At 38.6% G+C, this 23,380-nt stretch overlaps 2 protein-coding genes across 4 annotated transcripts in view; both read left to right on the top strand.

The window, feature by feature from the left end:
* The first annotated feature begins 277 nt into the window (after positions 1-277).
* On the top strand, positions 278-8,988 carry LOC125297088 (cytosolic phospholipase A2 delta-like). 2 transcript variants are annotated; one of them, XM_048247250.1, is made up of 15 exons: positions 301-357; positions 454-513; positions 804-897; positions 1,211-1,353; positions 1,509-1,710; positions 1,811-1,928; positions 2,487-2,633; positions 2,794-2,874; positions 5,346-5,375; positions 6,743-6,844; positions 7,129-7,299; positions 7,479-7,562; positions 7,678-7,832; positions 8,402-8,573; positions 8,743-8,988. In XM_048247250.1, exons 2-15 carry the CDS (start codon positions 497-499, stop codon positions 8,910-8,912), a joined length of 1,686 nt encoding a protein of 561 aa, XP_048103207.1. In that variant the 5' UTR covers positions 301-357; positions 454-496; the 3' UTR covers positions 8,913-8,988. The 2 variants fall into 2 exon arrangements, with proteins under 2 accessions (XP_048103206.1, XP_048103207.1); XM_048247249.1 differs by having other exon boundaries at positions 278-513.
* Positions 8,989-19,016: 10,028 nt separating this feature from the next.
* Positions 19,017-23,380, top strand: part of LOC125297087 (cytosolic phospholipase A2 gamma-like) — a 29,440-nt gene continuing 25,076 nt past the window's right edge. For both annotated transcript variants that reach the window (XM_048247245.1, XM_048247248.1), the window contains exons 1-4: positions 19,017-19,089; positions 19,271-19,300; positions 22,810-22,903; positions 23,100-23,242. In XM_048247245.1, coding sequence (XP_048103202.1) covers positions 19,284-19,300; positions 22,810-22,903; positions 23,100-23,242 — 254 coding nt within the window. In that variant the 5' untranslated portion in view covers positions 19,017-19,089; positions 19,271-19,283. The remainder of the gene's footprint in view (positions 19,090-19,270; positions 19,301-22,809; positions 22,904-23,099; positions 23,243-23,380) is intronic.

Genomic DNA, 23,380 nt, shown 5'->3' with positions numbered 1-23,380 from the left:
GTATGATAATCTCTGAACAGTATGATGCTACTACCACTACTAACTGTTTTATTAGGGTTATATAACTGGCATGTATGCTTTTGCAATGATCGATAATCAATTGATTTTTGTGCATGATTTTGGTTGGCTGTGTTAATACAGGTTGAGGTAATTGTGCCTAATAAAGGTTTTATGACTGGCACAGAAGAAGAAACAAAATGCCTAAACAAAATGTTGCTAATTAGAAAAAGATGCAGAATATTGTAAAATGTTCACAAAATGATAAATGGCTTTGGAAATGTAAGAAATCATGGGCTGTTCATTCTGATTTATCATTCATGTCCACTTCTTCTGGTTGCCTTGCATATTCAAATGAAGGTATTTTCTCATCCAAGTTAAAATGAATTATGCACATTTTCAGCTGCTGTCATAGAATAGTTAATTATGTATCTTTTTTATGTCCATGTATGACAGTAGTTATACGTGACCGTCACAGAACACATAATTCTACTCAAACATGGATGTGCTGATCAGGTGAGATTTCCAGCTGCTATCTGTAATAACGTGGTGGGTTGCATGCTTTTAACAAACTATATGATAGACACTTACTGTATAACACTGATATCTCTATATGTATGTACCAATCAATGTTTTGTTACAGTAGCCTTAGGGCTAAACTATGACAGTTAGAAATCATTATGGTGAGATTTTCAGAGTTATTTATCCCTCAAAATCAGCCTGACTGTCCGCCATTCTGTGCTGTGGAGGGCTGCTGATTCGAAGATATTGATTTCTAAATTTGTCACATGCAACCCTCATTCCAGACAGGACCTCTGTGATGAAGAGAAGGGCTACATTCAGAAGAGGCTTCAAGTAGTAGGTGACTGTCTGCGCAGTCACGGCATTGTCTGTAAGCCTGTGAGTGGTAGTAATAACTTCTCCATCCCATCCATACATCCTGTCCAATAACATCCTGTATTTATTTGTTTGTCATTGATTGATTGATTCATTGATTGATTGATTCATTCATTGATCCATTCATTTATTCATTCATTCATTCATTTACTACTCAGGCCATTGAAAGAATGTGATGAAAAAGGAAGTAAAAAATGATTATGATACTGACATTACCAATTTGCAAATTTGCGTGACTGCTTGAATGAAAGAATGAATGAGTCAGTTCCTGAATGAGTCCACAGACACATCTGAAATGAAATGGTATTTTGTCCAGGATGAAGTACCTCGTGTTGCACTACTCGGCTCAGGTGGAGGAGAGAGGGCCCATATCTCCTTTCTGGGTGTCCTACGTCAACTGGGGCAGGACAATCTGCTGGACTGCTTCCTCTACATGGCTGGAGTGTCTGGATCCACATGGTCAGTACATCTTAGTCTGTAACCCCCCAACACACACACACACACACACACGCACACACACACATCCCAACACACACACATACAAACACACACACACACACACACACCCCTGTAAGATCTGCAGGTCTGACGGGCGTAGTTCTGATGTCACACAGGGCCATGTCTTCACTGTATGCTGATGCCCATTGGTCGAAAAACGCGAAGGTCACCACCAGCAGTGTCCTGAAGAGCATATCTGAGGGGGAAGACATGGATTTTTCCGAAGGTGTGCAGTGGCTCAGGAAGAGATACGAGGAAGGGGATCTATCCCTCTCTGATGCCTGGGGAGTGATGACTTGTGTTATCAAAGGTGTACCGGTGAGTGAGTGAATAACTGAATGGTTGGATGAATGAATGAATGCAATGCATCTATCCATTTAAATAGGCAATATAACTGTGTTTGTTTGTGACACATCAGCTGGAGACAAGGACCCTGTCTGATGAGGGATCCAGAGACCGAGATGGTGCCAATCCATACCCACTCTACAGTGCTATAGACCGGGCATTCTTTGACAAGGACAAAGCGAAAAGGAAAGGTATCAAAGAATAATAGGCCTACAGGTTTTGTTGTGCAATGTCCAACATATTAACACATCAGAATACAGTGAGAATACCCCAGAATTCTACACCTTGAAGGAGTGCTTTTTCTCTCAGTTTTTTTCCCAGTAATTCCAGAATCATTCTATGCATATAATTCATATACCATGTGGAATTTACTGAATCAACTGATATTTAAAACTATGTTGAGGACATTATCAAGTGGAACCCATAGTTAGTAACAGTCAAATCACATATCATATGCTATAAGGTCTGCTACAGTATACTATACAGTATTACTCCTCCTTAAAGGGAGCATTTCCGTTAGTTGTTATCACTAGACAAAAACTGCATCATATTAGTATATGTTAATAGTAACATATCTTTGACACAGTAAAGGTATGGAAGCATATGTCTTAAATTTGGGAAATTCCTTGTCCGTGTTTAAATAATGAACTGAAACTGCATGTCTTTTGTGACCCTGGCCATGGGCAAAGGAAACTAGACATTGATTGCGGATGCTTGTGACTTGAGAGTGAAAAACACTTCCTCTGCAGAGTTGTGGTTTGAGTTGAGTCCCCATGAGGCTGGGTTCACGGAACCTGGGGCTTTTGTTAAGACATCCCTGCTGAAACAGGACTTTGAGGGAGGACGTGTAAAATACTCTCTTAAGAGGAAGCCAATGGACATGGTTCAACTGCAAGGTATTTTTCCACATACTTCATTATATCATGTCAGACAAACACACACACACACACACACACACACACACACACACACACACACAAAACATGCGCACGCACGCAAACAAACACAGACACACACACAAAAACATTTTAAAGTCCAGAGGGTGTGTTTTTGCAGGGATTTGTGGAAATGTTTTTGGAGATGAGAAGCAAAACCAGAAACACATCCTGGATTGGATCAAAAAATCACTTTTGCCAAGTGCGTATGGTGATCTTCACTCTGCTATTCACGAGAAATTTGCTTGCTGACACACTTTTACAGGACCCCGGAGGTGTCAAGGCAAGATGTTTTTGTTGTGTATATCCAGAAAATGTGCTGTCATTTTTGCTATCGTGCTCTCATTTTACTAAATTGTGCAATAATTTTGATTTTTGTAAACTGAGCGCATCATTTAAAGGTAAACTATGCAGTATTGGCAATTTCCTTACCCTTTTTTTCGGTTTTTGCTTATTTTCGCTTGCTCTGTCATGACGAATGTCTGAGAAACTCCATCGCTACCTTTTTCTAGCCGGTGCCTGGCGTGTATGTGTATTTGAATCAGGGCCGTAGTCACCATAGACATTGAGGGGGACGTGTCCCCCCCAATATTCAAATATGACCAAAATGTCCCCCCCAATATACGGAAAAATAAAGAAAGAAAAAAGCGCTAGACTAGACCTACAGGAAACCTACACGCATCTGAAATGTAATCAGACGTAAATAAGGCACAAATTAGTGACCTAGTGATGGTTCCAGAGTAGCCTACACCCCTGAGTGGTTTGTCCTGGTGGTTTTCCGTTTTTCATTAGTGGCGTGCGCTATCAAAAGCTTCCATTTACTGCACCCTACTGCGGTGAGGTAGGGCTGTCAACAATATCGCAAAAGCTACCGGTACAATTTTCACAAACTTGTTGGAAAGGTGTAGCACAGGCTAAGGAAATCCCATACATTTTTGGAGCCGATCAGACTCAAAGGGAACTTTGAAACATTTTTCACATTGCCCCTAGTGGCAGCAAATTACATTTTAATGTGGGTCTGGCTCGCCAGGCTAGCCTATTCTCGCAATGATAGCGAAAGTGAAACATTTTATTTTAAATGATGAATTTGTGCAAGTCTGTGTCATTAATTTCTTTCACGTCTTTCAACATAAATAATGCATTCATATGCTAGTATTAATGCCAGACATTACCGTTTATAGGCCTCTTAGAAATGGTTGTTGCATCTTGCATATTATTTAGATCGCGACTCAATCACAAGCATCCATGCAGGCAAAAGCGTAGGAATCAAATGTAATGCACTGGCGGTGATAGCCTACAGTTAATGTGAATCGCGGACAATAACCAAAGAAAGGAATTTGCACCTCCATTCACCAATTAAAGGCTGTAGTAGGCCTAGTGTTTCTATGTTGGCACAAAACGTCATTTCAGTCAGAAGCCAGTCTATAGCCTAATGCAGGGGGTAACGTGAGTCAAACAGAAAAGGGGCCTGTCTTAGTAGCCTATTCCTGAATCCTGTCTCTTTCAAACTACATTAAAATTGTGTGATTAGCCGCCAGCATAATAAAATCTAAATTAAAAGACAAAATCTTATTAGGTTATAGGTCCAAACCTATGAGTCTAAGCCTTAGTTTAAAAAAAAATCTTCAGGTGTAAGTAATAAGTAAAATAACCACATTCTGTGTAATATAGAGGTTAACAAAGAAACTCTAGTTTGTAATTTCTTTTAAAGTATACATTTTGAAGACAAATGGAGTCATACCACAGGTCCAGGGATGGATTACTGAATTGGCTTACTGGGCCCAAGAGCTCAGGGGGCCCTGATGCCCAAGCCTCTGTGTCAAGTTGCTTCTTCTCCAACCTTCTCTTTTCACAAAACTCACCAGAAGTCATCATTTAAAGGGTCATTTTTTTACAAATAAAAAATCTTCCGTGGGAGAATGCCTCAGGACCAGGGGGGGCATCTTTGCCCAGGGGTTCATAATCCATCCATGCCATGCCTATGTCCGTCAAAAGTTTGGAATAATTGACTTACTTAACTAACGACTTGTTTGTGATTTTTAATAATATTTTTTCCATGGTAGGAGATGTATTGAAATTCTGTTTGGGGGTCCCTCAGACCCCACCACAGAATTGGTCCCTCCCAATGTTGACATCATGACTACGGCCTTGATTTGAATGCAGTAAAGCAATTCGTTACACTCGTTATACTTCCTGACACTGAGGCCGTCGGCCCGCCGGCCCACAGTTGCAAGGGTGGTTTTTCCGCTCACAGGCGCTAGGGGGAGGCGAGACGGCCACCATTCAACCCGAAAAAAGTCATATAACCATTCCAATGACTCTGAAGCTGGTAAATGAAGGTAATTTAAGCTAAAAAACTTGCATATTAAGCTAAAAAACCTGCATAGTGTGCCTTTAATAAAATGTGTACATGATTTAGTTAAACGTAAGATTTACATAATTGAGCGCACAATCTAGTGAAAAGAGACCACATGAGCAAACTATGGTGTAAAAGGAGCACACAATATACTAAATTGTGCGCGCTAGTAAATTCAGATCACAATTTAGTAAAATGAGCACACATTCTCTCGACAAAAAATATCTTGCAATGACACCCAGGCTCCACAGACTTTGCACTTTGCCCTCCAAACAAACTAGGGCCCATGATCTTACTATCTGCTTATGTTTGGACAGGGTCGCAAGGTGAAGCAGCCCCACTGTCAGGTATGAAGACTGTTCAAATGCTTTCTGATGCCAGCACACTGGATTTGACAGAGTCCTGTTATAAGACAGTGTGCCTTCCACGGCACACCTACCCCCTTCTCCCACTTCCCCCTAACATTTCTAAATCAATTGTATGCACCATATTGCTATGTAGCATAGTAATGTTATACACCATTTGAAAGCTTAGGTTCTTGGGAATCCATATATGACAACGTTTATCCTGTACAATCTGTATAGTGCTTTACATTGTCAGATTAATCTGGCTATGTCTCAATTAAATTGAATCAAAAATGCCCTCTTCCCCCTCCTCTGCCTTTTGGTGCTTCCCCACCTTCTAGTTGCAGGGTGTATCCTTAGCAATAAGTAGATGCAGCATATTGGGTCTTGAAATATTCACAGGAATCCATAGAAATTGAATATGCATGTTATTTCATCCAATATTAGTTGTGCAGATGTATAGTCCATCTTATACACACTCACTGAACCAACAGAGAAAATGCAAAAATAGATACTTTAATGTAATTATTCCATATTTTGTGTAGTCGTAGTCTATATCAGAACCTCTGACATACAATCCAAATAGTCTACAGGGAACTTTGAATGTTACCTTTCATTTGAGACCAGGATTATGCTTCTACACCAAGAGGTTGCCACACAGTAAGGCTTTTATGGCCAGTATGCATTTTGGGTAACCAAAAGTCCTATGGGAAGTTTCTATAGGCCATTTTACAAAATGCATGAGCATACATTGGCAAATGGTGGTCTAAAGCACTCATTTTTTTATTCTATACTGATCTACTTTTTCTTCACAAGACATGGTGCACTCATTTTTGATTCTATACTGATTCTACAACTCTGTGCCAGTACTTCACACGATTATTCTGATTGTTCCCTAAGAAACTACAGCTTAATAAAGAGGTCAAGCATTTGATGGTAGGCCAAAATAGACCTCTGAAGTAGTCACAGTGCAATTTCAGGGGAAAAGCCTAAAAATGCACATCCCATAGGAAGCATAGAATCAGTTGGTGGTTCTTAAACTGGGGGTCGCCAAACATATTGAAGGGGGGTCATGAATTGCATGGTCTGGATTAAAGATTTTTTTAGTCAAAGGCTGCCATTGACATAATGGCTTTGGTGTTGACATAGCCTATCTATGAGAGAAGACATTTTCTGCCTCTGCTTCCAATGTCCATCTCACAACATTTCGAAACCAAATTCCGCCGGTTAGAGAGAAGGAGGTCGCAAGACTTGGCCCATGTTTTTTGTGGGGTTGTCAGACAAAAAGTTTAAGAACCACTGGTCTATGTTAACATATTCATAAGATGGCTGGATGTAAGGTTTTTGTTTTGTAATGTTTTTATTCATAGGTGTGCTTAAGATTGTGATGGCACTGGTTGAATTGGTGGAATGTCACCATAACATGGATCATTGCCACACAGTGTTGGCCAAGTTGAAATCTGTTCTCGGAGGTAAGACCAGTGGATTTTATATATTCCTCATATGCTAACATTTCAAAACACCAATAAGGAAAAGTTCTTCACTGCATGGGGTCTCAATGTTTTTAGTGTTACAAGGTGACACTTCAATTTCTATTTCAAATCAATTGTATTTATTCATTATGAGCCACTAATAATGAACCCTACACAAAAACCCTGCACAGCAAACAGAAAAAAATAATTTGTGAAAGAGCATTGACATCTTTGCATTGCATAATATATGCTCTGAAATTAGACGGGTAACTTCTGCCATCTAGAGGACTATGGAAAATTCAGCACCACACTCCTTGAACTGGATCATGAGATGTGGACAGACATGGATGACCAGAAGAGGAAACAGCACATGGAGAATATCTTTGAAGAACTCATAGGATCAGCAGAGGAGTGGGGCCAGGAGTTGAACAATCTTAATAACAAACTAACTGATGGTAAGAACTCAGTTCAGTATCAACCATTAGCACTAGTAGGCAACCTCTTTGAGATACAAGGATTTCTTTGGTTGTGAAAGTTGTGTGTTGATTTTGAAAGAAAAAAAAATCTCTTTTCAAAGGTAGAGAGATATAAGGATACTGCCAACACTGACCCTGATTAAATATTTCCTTTTCAGTGTGGTGGGTCATTAAACACATCTTGCCATTATTCAATGAATGGCAATCTGGAAACGTGGCCAATTTCCTCTACCAAATCAACGGTAATAGTCCTCTGCACTGAATCATATCAGTGAAAGGTTTTCGAAAGAGGTCATGTAAACATCTTTCTGTATCAACATTGGTGTCCTTACTGCAATGTATTTTGGTTATGTGTAGAGCCCAAGGTTCCTGAGGAAATGTGCAAGGAGGACACAATGCACCTGATAGATGCTGGGCTCTTCCTGAACTCTCCGTATCCATCCGTGCTGAGAGAGGCGAGGGATGTGGACATCATAGTGTCCTTTGACTTCAGTGAGGATGCTCCTTTTAAGGTAAAACATGCTCCCTACATGCAACTCCAAACAAGCATCTAAATACAGTGGACACACATAACCATTTTGGCATATTGATATGCTCAAAGCTGTAGTTGGAAACTTCTCCACAATATAAAATGTCTTAATGAAATTAGAATATAGAATATTTAACACCAACGATGCCCCAACGGACTGTCAATCACTGCTCGCGCACACGCAGCTGATAGGCTCCTCTGTAGCACAGGAAGGGGCGGTGGACTGAGTTGTACTCGTTCAAATTTTCAGCCAAGTCATCTCATTGTGCAAACCTCCCCACTACACTGTTATAATGTATTGCACTTAATGTGTGCTGGGAAGGTTGTATGTGAAGACCCAGCTCTTCAGAGAGTCTCTCCTCTTGTAGCACTACCCATAACTAGACTTGCTAATTCTAGCATGTATACCACCTGACTAGAACTGACGTTTGAAGTTTCACTTACTGCAGCACTAACTTGTCCTTATCACACTCTACCTTAATTGCTTCCATTGTTTGAAGTCGCTTTGGTTAAAAAGTGTCAAATGTAATATAATGTAATGTGTGTGTGCAGTCATTAGAGGGAGCCTGGCATTATGCAGCCGCCAACCAAAGAGCCTTTCCCGACATAGACTTTAAGGCTCTGAACCCTGAGTCTGACTGTCCAAAGTCCTTCTATGTTTTTGAGGAAGAAGGGAAGCCAACGGTGATCCACATCCCCCTCTTCAACATTAAGAATGGCAAAGGTGAGTCAAGCACAAACATCTCTCTATCTCTCCTCTTTTCACCTTCCCCACATTTGATCTATTGATTATTTTTTTTTATCTTTTCTCATGACAACAACCTACTATTTCGCCATTATCTTTTCTTCTAATACTCTGTTGCCACTCTTCTTTTGCCACGTTACCTCTCCAGATGAGGCCACCATCAAACAGGATTGGAGGGAATACGCCACCTTTCAGATGACCTACAGGGGCAAAAAGAAGATTGACCACCTGGCAGATCTGGCTGCAGAAAATGTGAACAGAGACGGCATCCTGAAAGAGATCCGAAAAGCAGCAGAGAGACGCAAGGCCAAACATTGAGAACAAACACACGCACGGGTTAGGGTTAGGATTAGAGTTAGGGTTAGGGTTCATGTGTCATGATAGTGTCATGTGTTCATGACAGTGTCATGTCACTCTTATGTCGATACTGTCAAGTAAAGTGTTACCATCATCCCTAATCTTTTTTCACAAATAATTATTATGTTTAATTCAAATCTACAATGGTTTTCCGACAAAAACCTATTACTAACAAATATATTACATATTAGTTAGCAATAGTCTAATTATATTAATTCTAACTGTTGATTAAATTACTGAAGGCTGGGTGTACAAAGGTCATGCTCCACACACAGAAAGATGCACACACACACACACACACACACACACACACACACACACACACACACACACTGACCGCATTAACTTTGAAATCATTGGTCCAGCCTAACCAATCAAATTGATCAGGGATTCCTAACGTTACTTCCTACTTCGCCTAAACTTTACAAACTGATAATCAGCAGCATTGGCAGTCAGGAAACAATTTATGTACAATGGCCTACCTTTGCTGTAAATAGAAGTGTTGATAATACTGTTCATCACAGCCACTTTCGATTTTGAAACTAAAGCGTCATCCCCTCTAGTCGCTGATTGGCCTGACCTTTTTGGGGTCTGATGGAAATGCTAGTGAGTAATGTTCCAGCTCCTCGGAAGTAGGCCTAGGTGGGCATGGCTAGGCTAACACAGTGGGGCAGTCAATCACAAAAAAATGTATCACTTTGTGATAAAAGGATCAAATTTGGTAGAAAAACTCACAAAGGGGGTCTTGAATTTGGTCACTGGGGGCCATGGCGGCCATTTTTAAAAATGCCCAACAAATATGGGTTTTGTTAGGTGAATTGGGATTGCCAGCAGAAACAACTAATAATGATTATTCCTAGGGTTAGTAATAATAATTATTCTACCGTCTTTTATGTTGCACTTTTAATTATTCTTTATTTTTTAAATGATTTTACCTTGTGTGTTTTATGTTTTTTTTCCTTATTATGATCTTTACTTTACTTACTAAAGCACATTGACCTCTGTGTATGGAATGTGCTATATAAATAAACTTCACTTGATTAATAGATTTGATTAATATTTTACCACATATTTAAATATATAAGTATATATAAATATGCCCCTGTGTTACCAAATAGTACCTTAAGCAAGTTATTGTAGTGTAATCAGAATGTGTTTAGTCAGACAATAACAATCATTCAAGAATTTAGTAATTTAGCTGATGCTTGTATCCAAGGCAACTTACATAAAAAGGGAAACAATCAAGATACAGTGAAAGGAGGACATGTTAGTGTGGCAATAAGTACTACTCTCACAGAATAGAACGGCAGTTCAAGCAAAGTTAAGTCAAGGGGAAAGTACTAGATTAAGCATAGCCTGTTGATTGTAGTGCTCTTGGAAGAGTTGGGACTTCAGGAGGTTTTTGAAGATAGAGAGGGATACCACTGCTCTGATTGGAACTGGTAGTACATTCCACCAACGGGGAACTACAGAAGACAAAAGTTTGGATTGTCTTGAGCGTATACGGGTGGCAGAGCCAGGCTTTGTTCATTGGAGGAGTGCAACGATCCGGAGGTATAGCAGATAGATAGATAGATACTTTATTGATCGCTAGGGGAAATTCAAGGTCACAGTAGCATACAGACAACATACACACACACACATTCACTAACAGCAGAAAAAGTAATTAAAAGTATATAATATAAAAAACACAACTAGGCAATAAGGACTGTAGAAGATAAAGAATATACTAATATACTAAAATACAAATTATACTAAATAAAACTTAATCTAAATCAATTCTAAAAAACAGTATCCACATAGTGGGTGATTAATCAATCAGGTGCACTTGCAATGACTGAAGCAGGGACTGAGCCTGTGGTCCTCTGTGCATAAGGTAAGGTGCTCTTTGTGAATGAGTGTCATGGTGATGGTGCAAAAGAGTAAGTCAAACGAGTAAGTCAAACAGTGCAACAGTGCAAGAATAAAGTCTATATATCTATGTATAAATAACTATATTAAGAAGGGTATAAGTGTGGTCACAGTTCGGCTGTGGCATGGAGGAAGGGGTTGTGCATATGTGCTAATAAAGCACGCAAACAGTGAGGCAGAAGACAATGGTAAAGTGGCCAGTGGACAGACAGTTCAAGACATGAAGGTGGTGAAGAGGCAGACAGACTATGCGAAGAAGTCTATTTCTCCTCTTCCCTTAAGTGATGCATGGCCCTGGGGATGAATGACTTCCTCAGTCTGTCTGTTGTGCAAGGCAGTGAGCGAAGTCTCCAGCTGATCAGTTTCTTCTGTTTAACAATAGTGCTGTGGAGTGGATGACACTCATTGTCCAAGATGTTGATCAGTTTGTGGGCATTCAAATAAGTGGGTGCAGAACCAGAGACTGTTTTGTAGGCATTATAGCAACTTGAAATTAATGTAGACAGCTACAGGAAGCCAGTGGAGCTCAATGAGCATTAGGGTAATGTGTGATAATAATTAAAGTCTCAGACTCAAGTGCAGTTTGGTTTTGTTTACTCAGCGAAGGTAACAAGTCCACAATCCAAAGAGTATCCAACAAACAAGCCAAGGTCAGTACACAGGGAATCCAAAGACAGGGTGAACAATACAAAAACGTAATCCAAACAAGCCAAAAAACAGGCAAGGTCAAAACTGGAAATAGGCTAAACAGGTTATCTCAATGAATATCCATTATCCACAAACAGACACAGCTTAGTAGAGTTAATACAAACAATACCTCACGTCGAGGCAACAGATACAGAGTCCTTTTATAGGGCAAGTCTACTAATTGGATATCAATCACAGGTGTCAAAACTCTGGGGAAGCCATGCAAGACTGGAGTGGGTGTGTCTGTTGCTGTCCAGAATGCTGCAGTGAGTCAGGCCTTACACAATGTGCCCTTTTGGGTTGATTGAAGACCAAGTGTGCCGCCACTTTCTGGATCAACTGGAAGGGTTTCATGGACTTGCAAGGTGGTGCAAATAGCAAAGAGAACGGGCCCTAGCACCGAGCCCTGGGGCACCCCTGTGGTGAAGTGAAGTGATGTGATGAGGTGGGGACAGTAAATCCTAGCCAGGACACGTTGAATGAGTGTCCTGTGAGGTAGCATGAGAGTAGAGAAGTATGCACTGGTTAACCACCTCGAAGGCAACTGATAAGTTAAGCAGGATGAGGACCAAGCTGTCACTCTGGGTTCTTTTAAGGCTAGAGCAAAGCTGTTTTGGTTGAGTGGCCACTTTTGAAACCAGATTTATTTGGATCAAAAAGATTATTCTGTGTAAGGAATTCTGAGACTGTTGGCGACCTCCCATTTGATAGCTTTGGATAGGAAGGGGAGAAGCAAGACAGGGCGATAGTTCTCAACCTGAGAAGGGTGGGTAGAGGGTATGTTAAGTAGTTAAGTGTTACACAAGCCGCTTTGAATGCTGTGGGAAACGTGCTGGAGGTCAGCAAAGCATTTATTACATGCCTGATAGCTGGTGTGATTGTAGGGCTAATAGAAGGTTTGTTTGTTTATAGTAGAATGGCTACATGTCAGAAATCTATATATCTTATTCTCAGAGTGGGGCAAATGAAGAAAATGAAGTGCGATCAACCGGGAAAAGTTGCGGAAGTGCAGTACCATAGGCGCCAGGAAAAGGCTCAAAGTGCAGGGGCCAGATTAGTCTGAGTTGAGGGTGGAACTAAATATAGCAAAGGCATATTCGGTACCATTGAAATTTAAATTTTAAGTAGATTCTAAGGTCAAATGACAGAGCTTTCAGTGAACCACACCATGAGCAATAGGCCATTCATGAAGTTTCCTGACATTTTCACTCGGATTGCCTGAAGCTATTTGAACAGAAAAAAGCTTATTTAAATGACAAACCATCATCTAGTTCAGACCTTTCACATTCCTCCTTGTTTTTCCAAGAAAATATGATCCTTATGAAATATGATCTCCCTCTACCTCCCTCTAATTATCTTATGACCTCCATTCTCATCTCATCTTACAACTACATTCTCATGTCTCAAAGGCGTGCCTGAATATCTTCTACCTCAAGTATGCTGCAAATAGTAGGGGGGCCTATGTGTCTAATTTGGGGGCTTGTGGGATTCGCATGTTAATTTTTGGAGAGTATTATATCTTTGTTCTAGGGGTTCTTAAGAGTAAAAAAAAACATATCTCCATTTTTTTAAGGTTTTGAAGGACCCAAATCAAAGGTCAAATTCAGTGAAGGTCAAATTTGGTGTTTTGTCCATAAACCTCACATTGCTGGTATTATAACATAGGGTTTGGTGTCAAAAAGCAAAGATATTCTACAAGGTAGTGTGCAAAAGTGGACCACATAAACAATATAAAATATTTTTAGGCTGATGATTGATCTCTTTAACAAGAAATTGTGCCTAAAATTCTCAAAAGTGTCTGCTTAAAAAAATAATACTTCAATATCAATTCATGCCTATTAGTGTGCTTGAATGTAGGCCTAGCCTGCTCTGCCAGTTCTTGTCTACACCCATTCAGAGCACAAAGTGCAGAGATCTCTGTTAAATCAAGTTTTTTATATAGCTAGTATCAGCTGAAGTCTGTAAGGCCTTCCGTAGCCTATGTAAGTGTGAAGAAAAGAAAGGGTAAAAGGATCATCTTCTGAACCTGCAGCAACACCTCAAACTGCATCAAGTCCATCTAGAGGGACTTTGTACTCTTGTTCAACAGCAGCTGCTGCCAGCATAGATAAGACACAATTGATCTTCATGAGGTGTCCTCTTTCAATGCAGGCAACCAACCAAGAGATTATTTTGAAGTCAATGACTTTTTAACAGGTAGCCAGTGTAGAGATGCTATTTTTTGTGTGTGTGAGCAGCTGCATTTTGTATAAGCTGTAAGCTCTTTAGACAGGTATTATTACAGCCAGCGTAACAGCATTGCAATAGTCTATCCTTGAGGTGACAAAAGCATGGATTATTTTCTCGGCATCTGGTAAAGATAAGGACTTCCTTATCTTTGAAATGTTCCTTAAATGGTAAAATGAAGTTCTGGTGATCTGTTTTATGTGATTATTTAGTGCTAGGTCCTGGTCAATTTAACTCCTAGGTTTTTAAAACTTGTGGATGAGGTCAGTGGAAGATCACTATATGTAGCCTGTGATGTGGATAGGATATCCCTCATATTTTTAGAACCTAAAACCTTGACTTCTGTTTTATCTGAGTTCAAAAGCAGGACATTATTCATCATCCATGTCTTTATATCTCTTATACATGTGTCAAGTTTGGCTAATGGGGTTAATTCATCAGGTTTTATGGAGAGGTATAGTTCATCTATGCATCATCTGCTAAACAACAGGGGCCCCAGTACTGAGCCTTGAGGCACTCCATATTTTACCATAATCTGGGTAGATGGTTTATTATGGACCTGTACAAATTGTTGACGGTTAGGAAGGTATGATCTAAACCAAGTGAGTGCTGAGTCTGATGCCTATCAAATTTTCAAGCCTAAGTAGTATGTCATGGTCTATGGTGTCAAAGGCAGCGCTGAGGTCCAGGAGGACCAGTATTGATACAAGGCTAGGTTTTTTGAGGGAGGGCTTAATAACAGATGTCTTCTGCGGTACATGCCCTGATAGCATTGAATTATTTATAATAAAGAGCAAAACATTATCCAGGAAGGGGAGAGCAGTCTTAAGAAGGTGTGTAGGAATAGGGTCTAGTAGACTAGTAGATTTTGATGAGGAAATTGTGGAGGTGAGATCTAATATGTTGTGTATATGTAAATGAATTAAATGTTTTTTTGAGGTCTCATCTGTGATTCTGTTATGTTTTTGCTATTTTTCAGCAATGGAGTATGTGTATTTGGTGAAACTGATTGGTTATTGATCTTATCTCTAATTGTTTGACATACAATCATAATACTGACATACAATCATACTGTTGAAAATAACTGTTTTGTGAACTTTATTCAACATAGCCAGTGATTTAGGCGAAATTTATGGTGTTAATTACAGTGAAATACAATTTCAAAAAAATAGGGTTGAAACAGGTAAAAAAAAATGGAGACATAATTTTTCTCCATGTTCAATGACCTCTAAAGACAGTCCAACCACTCTCCAAAAATTAACATTTCAAACCCACAGAAACCATATAGGCCCCCTGACTATAATGAGGAAGTAGAATTCTTATTTAGACAAGGTCAACTTCTCCCCACTGTGGAATGTAGAAGGGGATTCTACAAAGAAACAGCTAATGCTTTGTTAGTGTGGATCAATCGTATATCTTTTTAAAAATATTTTTGAAAAACAAAGTGTTATTTGTTTGTTTGTATTGCATTTATAAGCATAATGAAATAACAAGTCTTTTTTTATTTTTTGATTTTAGATTCTCAATTGAAACTCAGAGACAAAGACAGAGACAAAGAGTGTGAAAGAGTAGATGAGCAGGGCAGAGAAGAGAAGCCAAGCTCCTGAACACTCTCATGGGTTTTATACACTAAAACTTATTCCTATGCATTTGCCAGTGACCAATCCCTTTGAGGCCCTAAGATAACACTATACCCTCATTAATAAAGGCCCAGCAGAGATCACAATTTCCCTCACGGGATCAAAAGAGTATACTTATATACGTATAGTTGAGCTATAAAACTATGGCACATGTTTCAGATTATAATGAAACTATGATCAGACTGCTACCCATATAACAATGATCAATTCAATATTTTACATTAATACACAACAAACTTGAAATACCACTCATCTTGAGTCTCTCTGACACTGCTGAAGGGCTGGATCAATATCAAATGATCAAAGGACACAGAAGATGCAATTAGCAGAATTGCGATCAGGCCTTGGGTGCCTGATATAATCAGTACATGGATGCAAACAGCTCAAGTTGGGAAGCTGTGGTGTGACTTGCCTTTTTGGCCACCCGGGCAAATAATGTCATTGTCCATTCATCTAGATGTAATCATTCTCAGAGTGGGGTTTGCCTCACAATTTACACAAGCAAATTACAAATGTACATACTGTAACAATACTTATACATAGCCATATCCTACTCTCATACTGTTCTTACTGCTCTGTTTTTCCTATTCTTTATGTCAACCCTTAGGAGCCCGACCGTTCTAATTTCGTTACAAAAGTAACTATGACAAATCGTCTAATATCTCAGCTGTCCAATGACTGATTTTATTTTTGAAATCTTCCCCGTAATTCGGACAACATAAGCTTCAATTTGATGTGATTGGTTAAGGGGTTGAGTTTAGTACATGACCTGTAGGTAAGTTTGTTTTCTAATACCAATTGGCTTGTTAGGTAAGCATTATATTGGCAAGACAGTAGGCTATAGCAAACCAAAGCTGAATAAATAAATGGGCGCCCCGTTTCAAGTTGCGTTAGCTGCTACATTATGACATGAAATAAGTTGAGCGCTATTTTTTACTCCTCTCAATATGTAGTTGTAGAAAATAAGATGTGAAATCCCATATTCTGTCATAAATGTAATTAGCGTATTGCCTTTCCTCAGGTTGTTACCTGTAGTGCAGTCTGTAGTGAACTATTTTAGATTGCTAACTTCTAAATGACAAACATCAGGCGTGCTTGTCTCAAAATTTTCTAAGATGGCTTGACTTGAAATAGATGAAGCACAACTCCTCTCAATATAGAAAACATGATGTGAAATCACATATTCTGTCAGAAATGTCATTATTGCATTTTAGCAGTTTGTTACTAGGTGAAATGTAATATGTCTTTATCTTGATGCCAGGCAATCAGATTTAGGGTAGCTAGACATATTTTGAGTAGGCCTAGGCTATATTCTGAGGATGCTTCAAGAGTTTAGGCTACCTCTTCTTTTGTGTGCATACATGCACAAATCTGTAGTTTTGTGATTTAATTTTTTACATTAATAAAGGTATTTGTATGATTTCGCTGTTGTTTCAGATGGAGGATGACAAGACCTACACAGACATTCTCGCAAGCCTGAAGAGGTAGCTGACTGCTCATAAGCTTGCTTTCACAATGCTAAAGACCATGAGGGGATGTTGGAAGAAAGTATAGATTTATGTGCCATGCGTAGGATGGTGCAGACTTCCACTAAAACACTGTGAAATAGACTTGTTATGTTCTTTTTTACTCACATTGTTGTACCAGGCATATGTGGTTTTACCAACCGGAAGGAATGGGAGCTTGTGCTTAGGTCGTCATATGCAAATAGTGCAGGGGCATGGGACAAAGACCCCAGAAGAGTTTCACAGGTTTCTGCGATTGATCATTTACATGGGGTTCACTTCCCTCCCTAATATCCATTGCTACTGGTAAACCAAGTCTTGGCAGGGATCAGGGGACGTTTACCAAATGATAAATACATATTGTGTACTCCAAAAAACACAGAATACCAGAACGCACTTTTTCTCAATTGACATTGCCGTTTTCAGTAGCTTCTTGTTATTTCAAGTTTAACAATGCAATGCAGAATCTGGTGTTGAACCTAGGGTTGTTAGCTACAGCCAGAAAGACTTCGGAGGAAATCTATCACAACAGCTGGCAGGCATTTCCATTGAAATTTCAACATCACCTTCAGCTGCTCCAACTACTAGGCTACTCATCATCTTTCCATCAAGTACATATTCCTGTACAGCAGGAGCTTGTTATAAAAAAACGTACATAATAAAACTAAAGTAGCTTGCATGGCCCTGGAGTGTAACGGTAGGCGAATTTGTTTTATTGATAAACAAATTGCTGTCAGATTTGGCATTCAAGGGGATGCGTTTAGTAATGAGTCATAGCTCTTCTGTGTTCAACCTTCAGGTTCCCCACCCCACCTTTCCCTATCCTCCTCTGTAAGTGTGTGTGTTCGGGTATGAGTTTGTGTGTGTGTATGTGTTTATTCTCCACAGGCTTGTTCTGAGTATGTAATCCACTTTCAAATGTTTAGAACACATTGAGTTTTGAGTGATGTTGATTGTATTCCTAGCTTTTTATAAATAATAATACATTTTATATATGTATATCATTTTCATATTATACTGATTTATATAAGGAAGTTGAATTTGTTGAAGCAAATGTATTTTATGTCTCTTTTCTGAAATGGTCTTCAATGAATACAGTATACTTACTTCCTGTATTACTGGTAAGGTACAGTATGTTTTTTTATTTTAATGTCATTCTTATTGACTGTAGCATTTGCTTATATACAAATAAATGGTTTATTCTTATAGACCAAATAAATCTAAACCATTGTTTCTGACTTGATTATTAGTTTTTATGCATACTTTTATGTAGTTGGTGAGAAAGTGAATGTAAATTGTCAACATTCTAAATCCTGTTTCCTGCATTTTTTTACACTGATCACTAAAATTATCATAACTTTTGAAAGGTTAATGATATTCCAATGCAATCTTGTAGAGAAATATGATGAAAATTAATTTTTATGTGAATGAAATTAAATTTTGACAAATTCCAGATATACATTTGGAGAGAATTTTCAAATATTGTTCATTACTATATCAACATTACCATATGTATTTGACATCATTTCATAGAACTGATCCTTCTGATTACAATGGTATGTATATCCCATTGATGGTATATATTATACTCAAGAAATAAGGTTTTTTTTGTGTGAGGAGGTCATCCAGCACCAAAAATGCAATGTTCGGCACAGGCACGAAAGGGTTAAAGGGACACCAGGCAACGTTTTCGTGTTAATTAATCATCTTCGTAAGTCAGTATATGGTTACAGTTTTTTCTGAATGCTTAAACACAACTGTAATAGCAAAACCACTCACTGAGTTCGCAAAACTAAAAGCACAAACACTGCTTTGCACTCAGTTTGCAATTTTGTAACACACACTTTTCACAACTGTAGGCACAATTCATTGCACAGTATTGTATTTTGAGAGCAAAGATTATCCGGTGTCAAATTCCTTGTTTGTTCATGCAAACCTGGCCAATAAAGCTGATTCTGATTCTGATACCAACATGGCTTTCTTAGAATCAAGACCAACCAGTTGCATCAGACATATCTCCTCCCATTTCATGGCATATAATCTCACCTCAGCATTTGTGACGAACCAGTTGCCAATTTCTAGTGTTGCACGTCAGACAAGAGTTTACACAGCAGCAACACACGTCCCTTTGACTCCCCTTCTATCACAGACTTTTGGATTTTGTACAAGGTAAGTCAAATGCCTGATCAATATATTTGTCAACTGTGTCTCATACTCTAGGTTAGTTTTATAGTGTTGAAATAATTAACGACATTCATACATACGATAATTTCTTTTGATATATGCTTTGATGCAACCATTTATAACCGTAACTGACCAATGATACTGATCCCTATAATGTTCTCCTTAGCTGGTCTGCAGACATGTCGGTGGAGATCAGGTACGTTACAGCCAGCAGAAATGTTTATTTTTGTATATATTGGCCCTACTGTGCATTGTGTTCAGTGCAAAGTCTTAGATAAAGCCGTTTGTAAATTATTTTTTACTGTTATTAGGGGTCCAAGCAGAGCAGCTGCGGGAACCCTATTGTTTATGTTCTCATTATTAGGGGTCCAAACAGTGGAACTTTTCAGAAAAGTAGAAAATAATTGACATTTTGACAGTACACAAATACACATTCACACAAATACAGAAAAGACAGACAAACTCACACATACAGTATATGCCGACACAGACACAAATAAACACACAAACAACAATGGGATTTATACAGAAAGCTTTGTTTTGTGCATCTTGTCAAGGGCAGCAAAAAAAATAGCTTTCATTTGTGAATCAGTTTTCTATCACTCATTTGCAAGTCAACCATATGTCTTATTTCAAATAAGAAATGCAAACTACATGCCCAGCCCTGGAACTGTCTCTCGCTCTCTCCCTCACTCTAGTGCACACTCTTAGTAGCCTACATTCCAAATTATATTTTATGGTAAGGTAACATTCAATAGTTAAATCTGCTGCATGAAGGAGAGTGAGACGAAATCCATGTCCTGTTTGTTTGATAAATAGGTCCATCTCATCTCAAGGTTTTACTGCACAATGTAATGTAAACTAAATAGATTCTGCATTATTTGTTCTTTAAAAAAAAAAAAAAAAAAAAAAAAAAAAAGTGTTATGAGATCCGGGGCTAATAATAAAAAAACAAAACATCCAGTACTATAGACCCGAATGCCCATACCTAATGACGTCACTGTTGTGACATAAGGCTTGCTAACTCTGACAGAAATATCTGGTGTTCTTGCTCTAGTTTCGTGTTGCAGCCACAGGGTTGCAGCAACAGCATGTAGCCTAGCTTACAGGAAAGCTGCTGCACATTAACTCATTCGGAATATTTTGAAAACGTAACGGCTACACTGTAACAAGATTCTGTGATTTTCACAGCATCACTGCTGTTTTTGAGGAAAATCTGTACTGTATTTGTGAATATAGTATGTTGCTGTAGTTTCGCTATGAATTATGGTCAAAAATGGTCAAACTACAGTAATAAAAATTTGCTGCGAATCATAACACAGTAATAAATCTGACTCCTCCCTCACTTGTCAGCTTTTTGAAAATTTTGAAAAAACATGGCGGAAAATCAGTTGGGGTTTTCTGTTTTCTTTTTGCACATAAATACAAAGTTAAGCTCCCAGATAGCAAGGTGACATTTATATTATGTTGATTTTCCATCCAAATCATCATTTTGAAAAGATATTGAAAAGTCATGGATTTATGGTTTACTGGGAAATTTTGACGTGGTGATTGAAACGTGCACCGCGACGACGGTTGGGTTGAACTGTCGGGGAGATCATTTTGAGCAACAGTTCAGTCAGTCAGACCAAAGGTGTTCAGCACTCTGTCAAGTTCGCAGCTCCACCTTAATGGTAAGCAAGCATTTATTTATGTAACGTTAATGTTTCATTGTACTACATTAAATTCGGGCATGTGTACAGTCTATGTACGTTGTACTGTCTAACTTACAAACTCATCCATGCTAAGTCATCAACTAAGTAAGTAAGGTTAGGCTAGCTATCATAGTTGCTGTTGCTGTGAAGGTGGCATTAACGTTAATGTTTTATGTTACGTTAACGTTTTGGCAGTCTCATTTATATTAGGCCTAGCTGCTACCTTAGTTCTCAGTAAGTTACAGTTTATTATATTCATATAATTTATATAAAACATTCGCTAGTAGTGCTAGGCCTAGTATGTTACTGTCACAATGTTAGGCTGAAGATGATGTGCTGCTGGTTAACGTTAACGTGGAGGTTTAGCTGCTACCAGCTAACTTATGTAAAGTTAACTCATCGTAATCAGTACATATATCTATGTGTTGCTGCAAGCAAACATCATCAATGAGCTCACCCAGCTGGCTAACGTTAGCAGCTAAATATACCTTGCGAAACTGAGTTATGCTAACACCATCTTCAGCCTGGCATTTTGACAGTAAACTCAAAAAACATACAGTATATATATAAATGTTTATTCTAAAGTTTCACTTGTAAGTAGCCTTCAGTTTCAGTTGAAAATTGTTATCTAACACTGTTTATCTTTTTTTCTTCTATTTCTGCTAGGTGCTGCTTCACTCTGCTACTGGTGGTGGATCAGGCTGACTGCAACCGTTGGTCTAACGTTAGGATGCAGCACACGAGAATTTCTAAACGGAAAAAAGTGAATAAATGTACTTGCTTTTCAAACTGATAACAAGTTGTCAATGGTTATTTATGCAAGTTTGTGTAGCCTAAACCATACCTAGGCCTAGTGAAATTTATCCTGGCTGTAGATAAAGCAGGATATGAATTTCCCAAAATTACTGTATATAATATTACAGCACTGGTATTACTACTGTACTAAGTTACAGTATGATCCATAAGTACTGTGATTAAAAATACGGTAGACAATTCAATACTGTATACATTACAGCACTGGTAGTACTACTGTAGTTTGCATTTACAGTATCAGGCATAGGTACTGTGATTTCATATACAGTAGGTGTACTGTAGAGTAAAATACAGCAACTTGCTGGTTATTTGCTGCCAGCAAGTTGCTGTAAATTTTACGTTAAACTTTTTACAGTGAAGATATGCTGTCTTCTCATATTGTAGACGAAAATTAAGAGAGATTTTATCTTAGTTTTTATTTCATGCAAAACATTTTAGTCTCGTCTTTTTCCAGCAACAATAATGCATGGTAGCCTAATATAGTCTTTGTATATAGTCAGTGTTTCAGGACATTGGTGCAGTCTCCTCATCGTCTTGTGTTAGTCATGGAAAAAAAGGTAGATGACGAATATATTTCGTCTCATGTTGTCTGACGAAATTAACATTAGCCCACTTCTAATAGAAAATGAATTGAATATTAGCGGGTGTTGCTTCTCATGTGAAATCCCCTTAATTTGGAAACTTTAAATACTAAGGAAGAAAAATGAATTCATGTAAAAATAAGTAGCCTAACATAAGATTACAGTTTTTTATTTTGAAAAGCTTTTTGTGTCAGTGTCATGAAATATGCACTTCTATGTATTTTGTCAACACAGTCCTGCTATTATTTTCAAGGCCATAATCATAATATTCTTTGAGGGGATCATGTCCCTCCGATATTCAGCAATGCTCAATGCTGAATATTGGACATATAGGGTCAATATGAAAATATTTGGACGCATGTCAAGTTTTGTGAAATTCGGCCATTAGGAAGCACTGTATGCCTAATTTATGCATTTCTGTATCTCAATAATATATTATAAGCTGCAGCTGACATCAAAATGAGAGAATTATAAATAATTAGTTCTGAATGCCAGACAGTGCTACCCCTGTCCACTGGCAGCTAAAATGTTCTGTCCTGTGTCATAGTAGCATGGATGGTTACACTTTATCTAATGAACCATTTATAAAATTCAAACCTCCACAACTTTTCTTTCAGAGATGACCTCAGCCCCCCTGAGATTAATTTCATTAAGAAAAGCCAAACAAAAATACAGGATGCACTGAAAATACATGACATTTACTGTCCTGAGGTGAGCTAACCTGCACGTTTGCATTCATCACTATTCATAGATTAATTAGGAGGGTCGATAAAAAGTCGATAAAAATGAAACAGCATTTCTACGGTCATAAATATATATTTGAGACCAATCATGACAATATGATTACAAAGGAATCATTAAAATATTTTATTTCAATTCTGCTACGACACTATGTGTTCCTTCCCAGAACATGGTTCCTCGTGTGGCACTGTTGGGTTCTGGGGGTGGCCAAAGGGCCTACATCGGCTTCCTTGGTGTTATGCGGCAGTTGGGAAAAGAAGATCTCCTAGGATGCATGCAGTATGTGGCCGGAGTCTCTGGATCCACATGGTCAGTATATGTTTATGGTATTTGTGATATCCTAGGTTTTAGTGTCAGAATTATTTAGGAGTTGCCAGGAGATGGCGCTCCAACATTAGTTATAGTGTTTGGGTACCGTTAAGCTAAGGTAGAAGAAGTGCGATTCTA

Source organism: Alosa alosa, chromosome 7 (genome assembly GCF_017589495.1).
Source record: "Alosa alosa isolate M-15738 ecotype Scorff River chromosome 7, AALO_Geno_1.1, whole genome shotgun sequence".
Taxonomy (NCBI): Eukaryota; Metazoa; Chordata; class Actinopteri; order Clupeiformes; family Clupeidae; genus Alosa; species Alosa alosa.
Note: the sequence above shows the minus strand (reverse complement) of the source record. Positions and strands in the feature narration are given on the sequence as shown.

What these genes read in the sequence shown, in the direction of transcription:
- LOC125297088 (XM_048247249.1), top strand. An exon ending in ACGGCATTGTCTGTAAGCCT is followed by an intron (nt 898 to 1,210) that starts GTGAGTGGTAGT and finishes TATTTTGTCCAG; the next exon opens with GATGAAGTACCTCGTGTTGC. An exon ending in GTTGAAATCTGTTCTCGGAG is followed by an intron (nt 6,845 to 7,128) that starts GTAAGACCAGTG and finishes TCTGCCATCTAG; the next exon opens with AGGACTATGGAAAATTCAGC.